The 16765-nt window shown below is 39.2% G+C and overlaps 1 protein-coding gene across 1 annotated transcript in view; it reads left to right on the top strand.

Annotated features, from left to right (window-relative positions):
• TNPO3 (transportin 3) overlaps positions 1-16765 on the top strand; it is a 90921-nt gene that overhangs the window by 68273 nt on the left and 5883 nt on the right. The window contains exons 17-21 of the mRNA XM_044246534.1: positions 3536-3652; positions 4935-5029; positions 6408-6564; positions 8137-8304; positions 12719-12831. Coding sequence (XP_044102469.1) covers positions 3536-3652; positions 4935-5029; positions 6408-6564; positions 8137-8304; positions 12719-12831 — 650 coding nt within the window. The remainder of the gene's footprint in view (positions 1-3535; positions 3653-4934; positions 5030-6407; positions 6565-8136; positions 8305-12718; positions 12832-16765) is intronic.

Below are 16765 nucleotides of genomic sequence, written 5' to 3'. Positions count from 1 at the left end.
AACTTTGCTGATGAAATGAAACCCTTTTGTATTTATTAAATACAAACTCCAAAATATTTGAAAGAGATAAGTAGTGCCTATGGTGTGTTGTCTCTGAAGGAAACTGCCTATAATCTGTTTTGTGATAGTCTAAATAGTAACATATCTCACTGTAAAATTAAGAGAATGACTTTAATGCCCAGCTCTCATATACCAACGCTGAGCATTTCTATATTAATTTTTCTTTTTAAAATGTGTCATGTCAAATTTTGCTGTTGCTTGGCCCAAGGGAATTTTTTTCTATCTCAGTCACAGTTGGTAACATAAGTCTATTATTTGACAAGAAATTTTTGATTTGATTCTTTTATAATCACCAAGATTGATACATAATTATGATGGTGTGACTCACTGTATGAGGTTCTCTAAGGACATACTCACATCAAGAACTATTCTATATGAGATGCCTATAACTAGTGACTTGGATCACTAAAGCAATTTGATGTTAACCTTACAGCAAAGCCAGAACTAGATTGAGGCAAGGTGAAATGTAAGTCTTGGCATTTGTAGGACTTGTTGTAAGTGCCTTTTAAAATTTTGCTTCCATGCACTGAGGGAAATGCACAGCTCCAGGCTGGGCCACACCCAAAAGCCTAAAATGACCTTTGTCTACCAGAACAGTGAATCCATGGTACAGATTCTAAGGAGGCAAACCCTCCAAGGATCTGAGCCTGATGGTGAGTGCCCTCTTAAATTCTGCACCCTAGGTGCCTCATTCTTTTTTCTTTTTCTTTTTTTTTTTTTAAGTAACCTCTACACCCAGTGTGGGGCTCAAGCTCACGAACCTGAGATTGAGAGTTATATGGCCCACTGACTGAGCCAGACAGATTTTTGTTTTTGTTTTTTTGAATTGTGAGAGAGAGAGTGGGGAATGGCAGACAGAGAGAGAAGCAGACACTCTGCTGAGCAAGGAGCCCAATGTGGGACTTGATCCCAGGACCCTGGAATCATGACCTGAGCCGAAGGTATATGCTTAACCGACTAAGCCACCCAAGCGTTAACCCCCTCTCCACGCTTTTTTTTTTTCTTTAAAGATGTTACTTATTTATTTGACAGAGATCACAAGTAGGCAGAGAGGGTGGGAGGTATGCCCCCTGCCGAGCAGAGAGCCTGATGCGGGGCTCAATCCCAGGACCCTGGTATCATGACCTGAGCTGAAGGCAGAGGCTTTAACCCACTGAGCCACCCAGGCACCCCACACACTTTTTTAAAAATGGAATTTGTATAATATATTTCTCTTCATTTGCATATTTTATCCACATCTTAACATCCTTTTTACAGGCTGAACTCAGCCTGATATAATCAAAATTCTGTCTTTCAAACAAGAAAAATTCAAAATCATAAATCCATTAGAAAATAAAGGGGCACCTGGGTGTTTCAGTCTATTATATGTCTGCCTTCAGCTCGGGTCTTGATCTTGGGGTCCTGGGATGAGCCCCATATTGGGCTCCCTGCTCACCTGGGAGCCAGCTTCTCCCTCTGCTCCTACACCTGCTCTCTCTCTATATATATATCAAATAATTAAATAAAAATCTTAAAAAATATATTTAAAAAAAAGAAAAATTAAAAATGATGATGAAAATAAGTCGTCCCCTCATTGGAAACTGTGTCCATTTACATAGTATATAGGATTTGGATCAGTATCTCTTTATGGATCAGGCGCATCTTTTCATGACGCCTTTATTCTTGCCAGTTTTAGCTCCTTCCTGGCAACTCTGCCTCTGGGAAGGATCAGGCGGAGGCTGGTCTTGGAGGCATTGGTTCCTTGGTGGCTGGTGGGAGGCAGGGTAGCTGAGCCAGTGGGGAGAGCAGGGGAGAGCAGCAGCTGTGTGTGAAGCAGAACTTGGGCTCACTCTGTGCAGAGTGGTCAGAGAGACCAGAACAGCCAGTGTGAGAACAGACAGCAGCGGGCAGAGGCCAGCATTTATTTACAATTCCACTCCTGAGGATGGAGAGCAAAGTTGGTGATGACTGCCCCCGGAGGTGTGACCCTGCCCTGCCTCTCTGTCCGGGGCGCCTCATTCTTAAGGAAGCACGCACCCCCCAAGTAGAGTCTTGCTAATGCAGTATCAGTTGGCGTATGCACAGCCCTATATCCTTTATATTATAGATTTGAATAAAGTTTACCTTTTCTGTACCCTGAGGACACCATATGTTTGTACTGCATATGTTTACATCTTTGGTTATGTGTCCCCTTCAGTGTAATACAGTCTAGGTCAAACATAATTTGATATAATGTCCCTTTGCTATTCGAGGATACACTCATGACTTCAATTTTTTTTTAATCCTGCTAATTAAGTAGTGACCAACCCAATCGAGTACCTTGTATAGGAAACGTGTTCTAAAGTCAGTAAATGTGAAAAAATGGTAAGTATTTATTAAAATCCACAAATCAGAAGTCAGCAAATTAGAACCAATGGGCCTATTACCTGGTTTTGTAAAATGTAGTTTTACTAAAAGGTTGCCATACTTATTCATGTATATATTTTGTATTGGTCATTTGTGCTGTGGTGGCAAAGTTGAATAGCTAAATCATATGACCAGCAAAGACTAAAATTTTTACTATCTGACCCTTTAAGAAAATGTTTACCAGCTCCTGACTTAAATCATGCATTAAGTAGAGCATATAGTTTTGAGTGTACAACACCGAATAGATTCATAGCTCTCATCACATGCCCATTCCATGGTAGGTGTTAGTAATAAGAGTCAGTCACTTTGTCTTTCAGCCCCCACCCACACTCATTAAGTTGAATTTATATAATAAAACCAGTACACTCAGTTAAGCATCCAATTCTTGATTTCAGCTCAGGTCTTGCTCTCAGGGTCATGAGTTCAAGCCCTGCATTAAAAAAATATGTGTGTTGTGATGGCATTTTAAGCAGATGAATGTACACATTTTGGAGGAGAATAGGGAAAAAAATCCTAAACAAATCATTTAATTCAAATATGTATATTAACATTTTTATTCCATGAGTAGATCTGGGTGTCTTGATAAGAGACACTGTTTTTTTACTAAAACGTTTAACTAGGGGAGTTTAGAAGCATCTCAGAATTCAAACAGTGCTTTCACTGCCTCTTTCAGGATAAGGGTATTTGGTATTTTTAGCCCTGCTGTAGCTTTATAGGCCTTTTTATTTTTTTTAAGAGTTAATCTTGAATGCAAATAAGAACAACCTTTAGGTATTGGGATTTATGCTATGAATCTGCAAATAGCCTGGATGATAGCAAACTCATGGCTTCCAGCTTGAAATATTATGTAGCTATTACAGCATTGTTTTGGGAAGGTAAAAGATCAAAGGCTTGAAAGGACTCTAAAGAGAGTACTTGAAAATTACTGAAGAATTGAGCCCTGTGTTTCAAAAAATGTTGCCAACAAGCTTTACTATGTTGTCTTAAAGAGAAGAAATCAGTCTGTCTGAATTTCTTCCTCTAGACAGTTTCCTAAGTTGATAACTTTTGGGAGGGTAAAGAATTGAACAACTGGTTTCTCCCTTGGCAGATGGTGAATGTGTACCACGTACATCAGCATTCCTGTTTCCTGTACCTTGGCAGTATCCTTGTGGATGAATATGGCATGGAAGAGGGCTGTCGGCAGGGACTCCTAGACATGCTCCAGGTTTGTTTTCCCTGGGAAGTTTCTTGGAGGGACTAAAGGCCTGAGCAGTTTGTTCTTCACCATGTCTTGAATTCTCTTCTCTATGTTTGTCCTCCAGGCATGTTGATTTACTAATAACAGCGAGGTAGAAACTTGCCAGGTGTTCCCTGGACAGACATGCATGGGAGTATGTGAAAGAGATTGACCATAGGACTATAAAGATCATTACAGCTATTACTGCCAAATTTATGCTCTCTAGAGATGATGATGGTTTTTTGAGAGGTGGAGAAGGGAACAAATGGATGTAAAACAAAAGATCTCTAACCTCAAGGATAATTCTTTTTTTGTTTCTTGCCTGGAATAACCAGTGTACTAGCTCAGTTATTAGCAGGGTTGGTCTTAGGGTAAATAGCAGGCATTGGAAAAGGTCCTTGATACACTCCTTTTTTTCCCTTCTAGTCATAAGGAAGAAAATATATTAGGGAGCTTATCATTCTCCTTTTCACAAGATGTCTTACCCTTTAAAACCGACATTTCATGGGGCACCTGAGTGGCTTACTCAGTTTAGTGTCCAACTCTTGATTTTGGCTCAGGTCATGATCTCAGGGTTGTGAGATCAAGTCCCACATCAGGCCCCACACTGGGCATGGAGTCTGATTAAGATTCTCTTCCCTTTGCCCATCTTCACACTCTCAGAAATAAAATAAAATCAACATACTATTATTTTAAAATCTCAAAAAAATATCCTTCATTTACTCCTTCAGTGGACTTGACCATATCTAGTACACAAGCAGTCTTTACTTTCAGAAACTTCTACAACTTTTGTGAGAAAGAGAGAGAGAGACAGAGATAGAGAGCAAGGTAGGGTTAGGGGGTAGTGAGCGTGGGAAAACAAAGAGAGAGAATCTGAATTCAGGGCCACACCTAGCATGGAGCCTGACACAGGGCTCACTCTCATGACCCTCAGATCATGACCTGAGCCAAAATCAAGAGTTGGCTTAACTGAGCCACCAAGGCCCCTGCAGGAACTTCTGAAACTTTGAGATAACATCTGTCCAGTTTCATCAACTAAAATTTATACCCTCAACCCTTTCTGAACTGTGGACTTCATATGTGAAAACTGTTATCAGTTGAGAAAGATTTCTCTCTTCCTTTTCTTGATCTGATTCTCATCATAGTTTTTTTATTTTCCCATCTGTACTTCCCCTATTTTGTACCTTTGTATATGTTGTGATATTTAGCAAGTCTGAATGCTGTTGGATTTAGTATATAGTATTTATTTAAAATCACCATTCTGTTTTAGGCACTGTGCATCCCTACCTTTCAGCTGCTGGAACAGCAGAATGGGCTTCAGAATCACCCCGACACTGTGGATGACCTGTTCAGGCTGGCCACCAGGTCAGTCCTTCTGAAGAGCAACTCTTTCTTTTATTGCTTTTCCCCATCACTGCTTCATCTTGTCTTATAATGCTTGACTGTTTCTCTGTAAAATGAGGCTAGTGGAGTATAGGTAGGTTAATGGTTCTCATAGCCCATAGTTAAATCGTGAATGGAATATCCCAGTCAGTGAGGAAGAGGAGTTTGATGGAAGCAGGGTAAAGCAGCTGGGCTGGGTTTCTGTCACAAAGGAGGGAACATGCGCAAGACCGTTAAAACCAACTTGGTAAAAACATGTGATTAGAAAATCTGTAGAATCCCCTGTAGTTTTATGTTTCTGGGCTGCTCTGATGACATGTTTCACTTCAGCTTTTTCATTTAGGAAACTTGGCATCCTTTAGATATAATCATATCTCAGAGTAAAAAATTCTTAGGATTTTAAGATGCCTTAGAAGTTATCTTGTTCTGTACTTCCTGGTTCTACCCCTAGCTTTCCACCCCAATTTTTACTTAAATTTCCTTTTACCAGTAACACTGACTATATTATTGCCAAACCTTTGGATTCCTTCTTTAGTCCCTAGCTAAGGAATTTGAACCAAATCAGTTAGTGAACATAAAAGCATTTAAAAATTATGAAAAATAGATTATTATATGTAAATACACATTTACTATATATTTTATCACTTATAAATGCAAAGTAGTATTAACTATTTCAGGATTGAATATTGAATGCTTTTTTGGTTAATTTTTGGACATGTTAGAAACACCTTTGTTGTTGTTATTGTTGTTGTCGATACGAGAGAACCTTGGGTAGACTCCAGTCCCTGTTTACCCAGTGTGTGTTACTTGAAAAACATCCCTGAGATGCTCTTGCTAGATAAGCATTATGAAGTAAATTTGGAAAATGCTGTGTCTTTTTTGTGGAGAGTCTCCATGTATGTTAAAGGGTCTGTAACCTTGTAGGGTATTGAGTGGAAAGTTTAGAGAGTTCCTATATACCCCTGCTCTACCCCCCACAACCCCATGGCCTCCCTCACTATTTACATCCCCCACCAGAGTAGTCTGGTTTTTGGAATTGATGAACCTGTATTAACATGTTATTATCATCCAAAATCCATAGTTTACATTAGAGTTTACACAAGAGTGGGATTCACTCTTGGTGGTGTACCTTCTGTGGATTTGGACAGATGTATAATGCATGTATCTACCATTATAATATCATACGGAATAGTTTAATACCCTAAAAATCAATGTATTCCACCTGTTCAGCTGTCCCTCACCTTCTAACCTCTAGCAACCACTGATCTTTTTGTCTCCATCCATTGTTTTGCCTTTTACTCTGGCTGCTTTGGAGCCTAATCCTTTCATTTATACCTAGCCTGTCTTTCCAAAACACTAGGTTTATTCAGCGCAGCCCTGTCACCTTGCTGAGGAGCCAAGTGGTCATCCCTATCTTGCAGTGGGCCATTGCCTCTACTACCCTGGACCACCGGGATGCCAATTGCAGTGTCATGAGGTTCCTGCGAGACCTTATCCATACAGGGGTAGCCAATGATGTAAGTATAAACACTGTACCTTTCTACTTTGTACCTTATCACCTTTTTTTTTTTTTAAGCTTTTATTTATTTATTTGACAGAGATCACAAGTAGGCAGAGAGGCAGGCAGAGAGAGATGGAGAGGGAAGCAGGCTCCCTGCTGAGCTGAGAGCCTGATGTGGGACTCGATCCCAGGACCCTGAGATCATGACCTGAGCAGGGGGCAGCGGCTTAACCCCCTGAGCCACCCAGGCGCCCCCCCTTATCACCTTTTTATATCTCTTCCTCATTTCTTAGGGGAAAACCAGATTCTCCTTAATTGATCTATATTGGTAGGTACATACCATTCACTAACCAAAACATTAACTATTAGATTTCAGAGAGCCTCTACTGAGTGCAAAAAGCTATATGAAACAGTCTGAAAGTATTTCTGCTCCCTTATCATCCAGGATTTAGTAGAACAGATAAACAGAGATAAAAAGATTTAAGTAACAATAAGAAGGCAGTATTTGATTGCCAGTGAGTGATAAAAGTCGGCTGCTATGAGATCAGAGGAGAGAAAGCTCCTTGGTCAGAAGTGGGTTGGGATTAATTTCTGGAAGAAGATGGACTTCACCAGGCCCATCGATATAGGTAGAATTTGGATGGATTAGAGAGGGGAGGACAGTCTTAACTGGGGCATAAATCATAGAGAAAGGATAGTACTAAGTATGTTAGACAATTAAGAGACCTAGTTGGCTGGAGTAGTAAAATGGCTCACAAAGTTCTCTTTCTTTCTTTTTTTAAAAGATTCTATTTATTTATTTGACAGAGATCACAGGTAGGCAGAGAAGCAGGTGAGGGGATGATGGGAGGTAGGCTCCCTGCTGATCAGAGAGCCCGATGTGGGGTTCAATCCAGGACCCTGAGAACATGACCTGAGTGGAAGGCAGAGGGTTAACCCACTGAGCCACCCAGATGCCCCACAAAGTTTTCAAAGGTAGATTTGGCTAAATGTGGAATAGAGTTTATTTAAGGTTAATAGAGAATGGTGAAGAAAAAAGCAACTGTGTTAATGAGCTAATTATTTAAGAAGTTTGGTCATAAAGGAGAAAGAAGGAAACTAGATGTGAAAAGCAGTTTATAAAAAGTTATTTTTTTCCAAGATATTAGAAATATATTTATATTCTAGTGTATATTCAAGAAGTATCAATGTATATTCTGTGCCAAGAAGAAAATAAGGGTTTTTTGTTGGTTTTTTTTTTTTTTTTGATAGAAAAGATTAGGTATCTGATAGAAGTTCTTATTTATTCACTTGGTTTTAAAAAAGGAAATAGGAACACATTTTTCTATGAAAAATAATTAAAACTGCTACCTGTAACCTTTAGTCATTGTTTCTTTTCTGCTCTCTATTCTAAAGGTTAAGGTTAATCTCAGCTGAAATCCATGCCCATTTCCTTGATACTAAACTTTTAATATTTTCTTCCTTAACATTTTAGTGGAGTCTTTAAATCTTGCTATTATGTATTGTATATACTTCTTTTTCCAGGAAGGAGGAATTACTAGAGTGGAGAGTTGAAATTAGAATTCACCTTTTGCTCGTTTCCTTACAGCATGAAGAAGACTTTGAATTACGGAAAGAACTTATTGGACAGGTGATGAACCAGCTTGGACAGCAACTTGTAAGCCAGTTGCTTCACACATGCTGCTTTTGTCTCCCTCCCTATACCCTACCAGATGTGGCTGAAGTCCTCTGGGAGATCATGCAGGTTGACAGACCGGTAAGATTGTTTTCATGAAGAATCCATTCTCACAGTCCTTAAACTTTGGTTCCTGGAGGCAGACTATAACTTTGAAACCACCTCTGTTGTATCTCCATGGTACCTAATCTAGGCATATTGCTAAGTTTAATTATTAGATGAAGGGGCCTCTAGAAGGCCGGTAATGCATTATTAGGTTTTTAAAAGCATGTTGGTGTCACTGTCATAGAGTTTATATTATTGAATACTAAGCATGGAATTCAGCTGTGTGGCTGACCAGTGAGTAACTTGTTGTTCATTTGTAAGAGATGCCCATATATCAGTTACATAGTGGTACAGGTTATTCAAGAAGGGAATTCACTCCAAGCTCCTTAGATAACATTGTATGGTTTTCCTTGGTAATAAGTCACACCAGAGCATTTGGGGATAAAGAAGCAGAAAATCGGCTCACAATATACACTTGGATTTCTCCTTTGGATTAATTTGCATCTTGTTTCAGTTCTTGATCCAGGTCATTTATCACCTGAGCATGGAAGGTTTTTTTAGGCTATCCAGTAATGTCCAAGTAATTTCAGTACTGGGCCATGATCATAAATGAGGTTATGTGTACTGCGTGGAAGTTTTGAGCATAGTGGTAAAGTATATATAGCTTATACATTATTTTTTAAATAGGATTTATAGTTTTGTTTTTTTTTGTTTTTTTTATTTATTTGAGAGAGAGACAGTGAGAGAGAGCACGAGCGAGGAGAAGGTCAGAGAGCGAAGCAGACTCCCCATGGAGCTGGGAGCCTGATGTGGGACTCGATCCCGGGACTCCAGGATCACGCCCTGAGCCGAAGGCAGTCGTCCAACCAACTGAGCCACCCAGGCGTCCCGGATTTATAGTTTTTAATATTAATACAAAAGCAGTTAAGAAAAGTGCACAGTTGGTTCTAGTTAAAGTAAGCTATCTTCCAGAACCACAGAAAAATCCAGATGTACAAGTTTATTGTAAATTTTAAGTCCATATATATCTTAATGTTGTCTCTTGCTTTGTATCATTGATGACAGTTGTTAGCCTCAACTTCAGTAGTTTCACAAAGCAGAGTACACTTCTAGTGTTAGATTCTGGTGTACTGAGCCAAAAGTTCTTCCTTGGATTTGTGTGTTATCTCCAAGATTCAGTGATTAGTTTATATTGTTTTAGTGAGCATATGCTTTTACTTGATCTTTGGCTGAAATGAAAGGTGGTCACGTGCAGGGCAGATGCTTGATAAATTTCTGCATTTTCTTTAGTTTTATCTTCCAGAACAGCCGCATGAACTTTTAATTGTTGTTGTTGTTGTTTTTTAAGATATTATTTATTTGAGAGAGAGGGGGCATGAATAGGAAGGGCAGAGGAAGAGGGAGAAAGAATCTGAGACTCTGGGCCAAGTGCAGAGCCCAACATGGTTCAGCCTCACAACCTGAGCCCAACCAAGAGTTGGACATTTAACTGACTGTGCCACCAGGTACCCCTATTTCTTCTATATCAAACTCGTGAGGCTCCTGTGTGATCTTTGGTTTCGTCAGGTAGCTCTGCAGTTCTTCCATGTAAGCTCAGTGCTTCAGGAATGAATAGTACCTGCAGTTCCCTAGTTGTTCAGCATGTTCTTGTTTCAGTCTAATATGGCTGTATTTTTGTGTTTTTCTAAAGAAAGTACTCAGTGAACCCCTGAGCGCCAACAAGTTTGATTACAAAAGTCCTTGACCTGGGGTTTCTGGGTGGCACTGGTGGGTTAAGCCCTCTGCCTTCTGCTCAGGTCATGATCCCAGGGTCCTGGGATCGAGCCCTGCGTTGGGCTCTCTACTCGGTGGAGAGCCTGCTTCCCCATCTGTCTATCTGCCTGCCTCTCTGCCTACTTGTGATCTCTGTCTGTCAAATAAATAAATTAAAAAAAAAAAAAAAAAAAGAAGTCCTTTACCTGAGAAATAAAATTTCTGTACTGTTATTTTTTACAAGCATACTTGGTTCCCAGGTGGCAGAAAACTTATGTAAATTTAATTTTATAAAACATTCTTGGTGCACCTGGGTGACTTAGTCGGTTAAGCAGCTATCCTCAGGTTATGATCCTCTGGGTACTGGGATCAAGCCCCATGTGGAGCTCCCTTCTCAGCAGGGGGTGTCTGCTTCTCTCTCTCCCTCTGACCTTCCTTCTGCTTGTTCTCTTCCTCTCTGTCTTTCTCAAATAAGTGGATTAAAAGAAAAAAACTTTAAAAAAATAAAAAATATTCTTAATTTGTAAACATAAGGTTAAGTGGTAACAGAGGAAGAAAATTAGAACAGCAAGTTGAGGCAGGAACGGAAACCAGGTATCCATGGGCTTCTAATTGTTTACTATATAGATAGATACCCACAGAATGGGTGTCAAGCAGTTTAAAGTGATTGTTTTCTATGAACATCAGCTTACAACTGAATTTTTGTGGAGGAACTTAAATAAATACGGGTTGTCCATACCCTGTAAACTGATTGAAATTCTAGGGAGAGAAGGCTAAAAGAAAATTTGCATTCTTGAGCACTTTCTTAATCATGCCATTTTCAAAAGTGAACACAGGGATTTTTTCAATAGAAGATGGCATATCAGCTTTGTCACATGACTCGAATATACTATTTAAACCCTTACTTCTGGGGCACCTGGCTGGCTCAGTGGGTTAAAGCCTCTGCCTTCAGCTCAGGTCATGATCCCAGGGACCTGGGATTGAGCCCTGCATCAGGCTCTCTGCTCAGCGGGGAGCCTGCTTCCTCCTCTCTCTGCCTGCCTCTCTGCCTACTTGTGATCTCTGTCTGTCAAATAAATAAAATCTTAAAAGTAAATAAATAAATAAACCCTTACTTCTTTGTTGGATACCCATCTGTGGCAAATTTATTCATGTTTTCAACCAGATTTCTGAGATTCTTTGTGTGCTAGCTGATTAATTTTACTTTTTAGTTTCATTTCTTAATGTTCTTGTTTGGGGCTACATTATAGTTAACTCACAGGCTATTTTGGATGCCAAAACTTGTATCAAGTAAGGGTTCTTCCTGAATCTCTTGCCCCTCCTTGTTTGTCTTAGTAGAGTGTTGTCTTCCCTGGGGGGCAACATTTGGAGAATTATGCAGTACTTCTTAAGCATTTATAATGTAATATTTACTTTTGCTCCAGTTTGTTACTTAAATTAACATAATGGAATATATAATGTAAAACAATTTAGTTGTAAAGGTTATTTTATTGCTGAAAACTACAACCAAAGTGTACACCCTACTTAAGAAAGGCATGGAAAATTAGAGCTAGCTCAAAGAAGGAAGGGTTCAACTGAAAATAAGCCAGAGGAAGTTTCTAGATTTGATTTTTAGTTTGGAGAGGAAGGAAGGGGGAAGGAGGGATAGACAGTTTTTGTGCATTTAAAAGGCATAGAGAGACTATGCTTAGATGTAAATAATATTCTTTTACAACATTTTTAAAAAGGATTTATTTGAGAGAAAGAGTATGCAAGTTGGGGGAGGGGCAGAGGGAGAAAAAGAGAATCCCAAGCAGACACCCTGTTGAGCATTGGATCCTACAACCCATCAGATCATGACCTGAACCGAAAGCAAGAGTGGGATGCTCAACCCACTGAGCCATCCAGGCACCCCAATAGTATTCTTTTATTTATTTTTTTAGAAAGATGTTTAAAATTTATTTTTTTGAGAGCGAGTGGAAGAGCACAGAGGGAGCATGAGAAAGAGAAACAGTGAGCAGAGAGCCCAGTTCGGGGCTTGATCCCAGGACCGTGAGATCATGACCCCAGCCGAAGGCAGCAGCTGAACCCACTGAGCCACCCAGGCGCCCCAATAGTATTTTATTAAATAGCAAACCAGAGTGAGCAACAAAATTTTCTGACCCAGAGAACAGGCAGGCATCACAAAGGAGCTGACTGGATATGAATATTCTACTGAGAGTTGACCTTAAAATCCTTTTGATCCTCGATTCATACTATATATTTTTATATATATTCTTTGACAAGTTTACTTAACTATACTTTTTGTTCTTATTCTTTGTGGTACTAAACTTTTGCTCTAGGTTGCCTTTGATCTGTACACTCTATAGAGTTTTCTGGCAGCTGTTTAATTTTTGAAGTATTACGGAAGTTTAATGACAGAAACAGAGCAATAGTATCACCCAGAAGAGACTTCACTTCTAAGGTAGAGAAGGGCTTGCTGAAATGATGCCTGCCACACCTTTGATGGGAAGTCTAGGTTTTACCTTTGTAGACTGTTCCAAACCCCAGAGAGTTGGAAGGCCTAAAGACAGAAGTGCTTTTGTTAATTCCTTTACTTACTTCCAAGTCTAGAAGAGCTGATAGTGCTAAGAAAAGCCTGTAGGTTTTGTTATTACTTGTAGGGTCCAGTTGAATAAGTCCTGCCTCCTCTCAAAACTCTTACTGTTTCTCTGCACAGACTTTCTGTCGATGGTTAGAGAACTCCTTGAAAGGTTTGCCAAAGGAGACAACCGTGGGAGCAGTCACAGTGACACACAAACAACTCACAGATTTCCACAAACAAGTCACTAGGTGAGTGATGGGGGACTTTTCTGGTTTTGTTGCTTTTTTTTAATATAAACAGAAATGGGTGTGCAGAAAAAATATATCTTCGTTTCTAATACCAAATTTACCCAGGAGTATGTGTCTTGTATGCCTTCATTAATTCACAGTTTGTCTGTTTAGCATTGAATTGCGTAACTTGATGTTAGAAACCAATCTGAGGGGAAATACCACCATGCTGTGTAGGTGTACATCAGTTTTACTGTGCAAATTTATTAACTGGTATAAGGTCTTAATGGGTAAGTGGAAGCGTTATTTCTTCCAAAAGAAAAATGCATTCATCAGCCTGCTACTCTTCACAGGATCTGTCTTTATCTTTCTGAAGTCTTCTGTTCTCTTCTGTATTCAGGGGTCAGGAACGCAGATGTGAGTAGGTGAAGCATTAGTTGTAAAACATAGATGATGTAAACTGCAGTGAATTGGAAAATTTTCACTGTGCCTAAAGATACTGAAGTTTAATTTCATGCAGGCCAAACAAAATATCTCTCTGAGATGCATTGAGTCCATGAAGCTGCTTGTTCACAGCTTAGTTAAAATGTTAAGTATACATTAGTATATTTTTTATTGTGAACATAGTTACCATTTTAAGTGTAGCTACATAGTCTTCCTAATTACTGCTTTATAACCAAAAAGGTGTTGCTTAATTTCCATACAGTGCTTCTATTAGTAGACATTTCAGTTATTTTTTTAGTATTATGGATAATATTAAAACTCTAGCCTTTTCCTTCTTTTGACTGTTTTCCTTAAAATGCAATCACTGACTCAAAGGTTATGAGATTTTTATGGCTATTAAGTGTTAATGGTAGTAAGTTAAAGTGTGTTTTGTAACTGCTACCTTGCCCTCATATACCATTATATATATCTAGAATCTCTAGAATTTTGCCTAAATTTTAGGCATTGGCTTATATTCATATAGTAGTGGAATGACTTACAGGTCCAAGAATGAATGTTGAGTGAAGTTTGGTAATAGTGAAAAACACTGGAAATACTCTAATTGCTCATTAATAGAAAATGGTTAAATAATTAACAGAGTATAACTAAATGAGTAGGCACTGGAAGAGAAGGAGCAAGAATATAAGTGTCATGATACAGAAATATGTGTAAGGTGTATTATAAATGGAAAAAATAACAGTATCAGATAACCCAACTTGTCCTGATAATTTTTTTAACTTTCTTACTGTGATAAAATACACATAGAATTTTTAACTATTCTCAAGTATACTGTTCAGTAGTGTTAAGTATATTCACACTGTTGTGCAGTGAATTTCCAGAATTTTTTTCATCTTACAAAACTGAAACTATACCCATAAAACAGCAACTCCCCCTTCTCCCATTCCCCAGCAGTCATACTCTACTTTCCATTTATGAGTGAAATCATACGGTGTTTAACCTTTTGTGACTCTGTAATGTTCTCAAGGTTCATCTGTGCTGTAGTGTGTGTCAGAATTTCTTTCCTTTTTAAGGCTGAATAACATTCCACTTTATGTATGTACCACATTTTATTTATTCATTCATCTATTGGTGGACATTTGGATTGCTTCTACCTCTTGACTGTTGTAAGTAATGCTGCTGTGAACATGGGTATACAAATATCTCTTCAGGACCCTGCATTCAGGGTGCCTATGTGGCTCAGTCAGGTGTCCCAGCATTTGATTTCTACTCAGGTCATGATCTCAGGGTTGTGAGATCAAGCCCAGCGTTGGGCTGGCTCTGCTGGGCATGGAGACTCCTTAAGATTCTCCTCTCTGCCCTTCCCCACCTTTAAAAAAAAAAGGACCTTGTTTTCAGTTCCTTTGGATTGAAAAGAATTCCCAGTAGTGTTCTTTTCCCCACTGAATGGTCTTGGCACCCTTACTAAAAATCATTTTACTGGGGGACGCCTGGGTGGCTCAATTGGTTAAGCAGCTGCCTTCTGCTCAAGTCATGATCCCAGTGTCCTGGGATCGAGTCCCACATCGGGCTCCTTGCTCGGCAGGGAGCCTGCTTCTCCCTCTGCCTCTGCCTGCCATTCTGTCTGCCTCTGCTTGCTCTCTCTCCCGCTCTCTCTCTGACAAATAAATAAAATCTTAAAAAAAAAAAAAATCATTTTACTGGACCCCTGGGTGGCTCAGTGGGTTAGGCCTCTGCCTTCGGCTCAGGTCATGATCTCGGGGTCCTGTGATCGAGGCCCACATCGGGCTCTCTGCTCTGCAGGGAGCCTGCTTCCCCCTCTTGGTCTGCCTGCTTACTTGTGACCTCTCTCTGTCAAATAAATAAAATCTTAAAAAAAAAAAAATCATTTTACCATATATATGAGGGATTGATTTTGGGGCCCTTTGTTCTATTCCATTGATCTCCATGTCTGTCTTTATGTCAGTACCATACTGTTTTGATTACCATGGCTTTGTAATAATTTTGAAATTGGGAAATGTGAGACCCCCAGCTTTGTTCTTGTCTAAGGTTATTTGGAATATTTGGGGTCTTTTGAGATTCCATATGAATTTTAGGATATATTTTCCTATTTTCACAAAAAATAACAGGATTTTTGATAGCAATTACATTGTATCTATTGAGTAGTATTGATGTCCTAACAAAATTAAGTCTTCAGTCCATGAACAGGAGAGGTCTTTGTTTTTTTTTGGTGTCTTTCATTTCTTTCAGTGTTACATTCTTTTTGATGCTGTTGTAAATGAACCAGCTTGCACTTTTAAAAGCTGTTTTATTATATTTGTTATATATATGCATAGTAAATTTCTGAAGACAACTGGGACCAGGATGGGACTTTCAGTTTTTATTTCATAACTTTCTATAGTATTTTCATTTTTTTCCTAAGCGTGTGGTATACATTTATAATTAAAACCAGACCTAGTTTTTAAAAAAAGGAGAGAGATGCCTGAGTGGCTCAGTCCATTAAGCATCTGACTTCAGCTCAGGTCATGATCTCCCAGTCTCCTCAGCTTCATGCTCAGTGGGGAGACTGCTTGTCCCTTGTCCTCGGCCCCTCCCCCTGGTTGTGCACGTGTGTGCTCTTTCTCTTTTTCTCTCTCACACATGCCCTCTCTCTCAAATAAATAAAATCTTTAAAAAAGTAAAAGGGCAAAAGGCGGGGGGACAGATTGTAGGTGGTGGTTCAATAACTGATCGTCTTTTCTGAGTCTTAATTTCTTAATCTTACTTTCCAAAATGGCTTATTTTCTCATCTCCCAGAGTCTCTTCAATAATTTTGCTAAAGAATTTGTTAAAATTCCAAACCTATGAGTGCTGTTATTTTGTAGCTTACTAAAAGTGGCTTAACTTCATGTCCCAGAAGGAACTGATTTTTGGCCATAGATCAAGTGACATGCATGACCAAAAAAATGGCATGTGACTACTTGCATGATATATTTTGCTAGAAGGGAATTTCCCCTTCTCTAGGTAGGTGTATATTGAGTGGGATGACTTTACAAAATTATTTTACTTTTTTTTTTACGGTGAATCTTCCCAGTAGTAGTATTCTACCTCTAAGCAGTCTCTGGGAAAAGAGTGTAGTAGCTTCTTTCTGCTTCGGTTCTGTTCTTTTCCATCTAGTATTGGGCAGGATCATATTGGCTGTAATTTCCTTAAAGCAAATGGAAGCCTGGAGAGAACCCTCAAAGAACTAGGTTTAGCGTCAGAGATATTGGCATGAATCTTGCTACTTGCTGAACCTTGGCCTATTCATCTATAAAATAGGGTTAGTACTACCTGTCTTACTCATAAGGGGTTATTATGAGATATCAAGTGGAAATCTAAAGATTTGGTATGTAGTAGGTGATCAGTGAATGTTAACTTTCTCCTTGGAAAAGAACCTGCTGGAATGTTGTTAATGCATTTGCAAAGCTAGCTGGAGCATGTCTCCTGCCAGCTCTAAGGCAACCACCCACACATTCTAGAATAAGTATCCACC

The sequence above is a fragment of the Neovison vison genome, chromosome 4 (assembly GCF_020171115.1).
Source record: "Neovison vison isolate M4711 chromosome 4, ASM_NN_V1, whole genome shotgun sequence".
Classification (NCBI taxonomy): domain Eukaryota; kingdom Metazoa; phylum Chordata; class Mammalia; order Carnivora; family Mustelidae; genus Neogale; species Neogale vison.
This window is presented reverse-complemented; position numbering and strand designations above follow the sequence as displayed.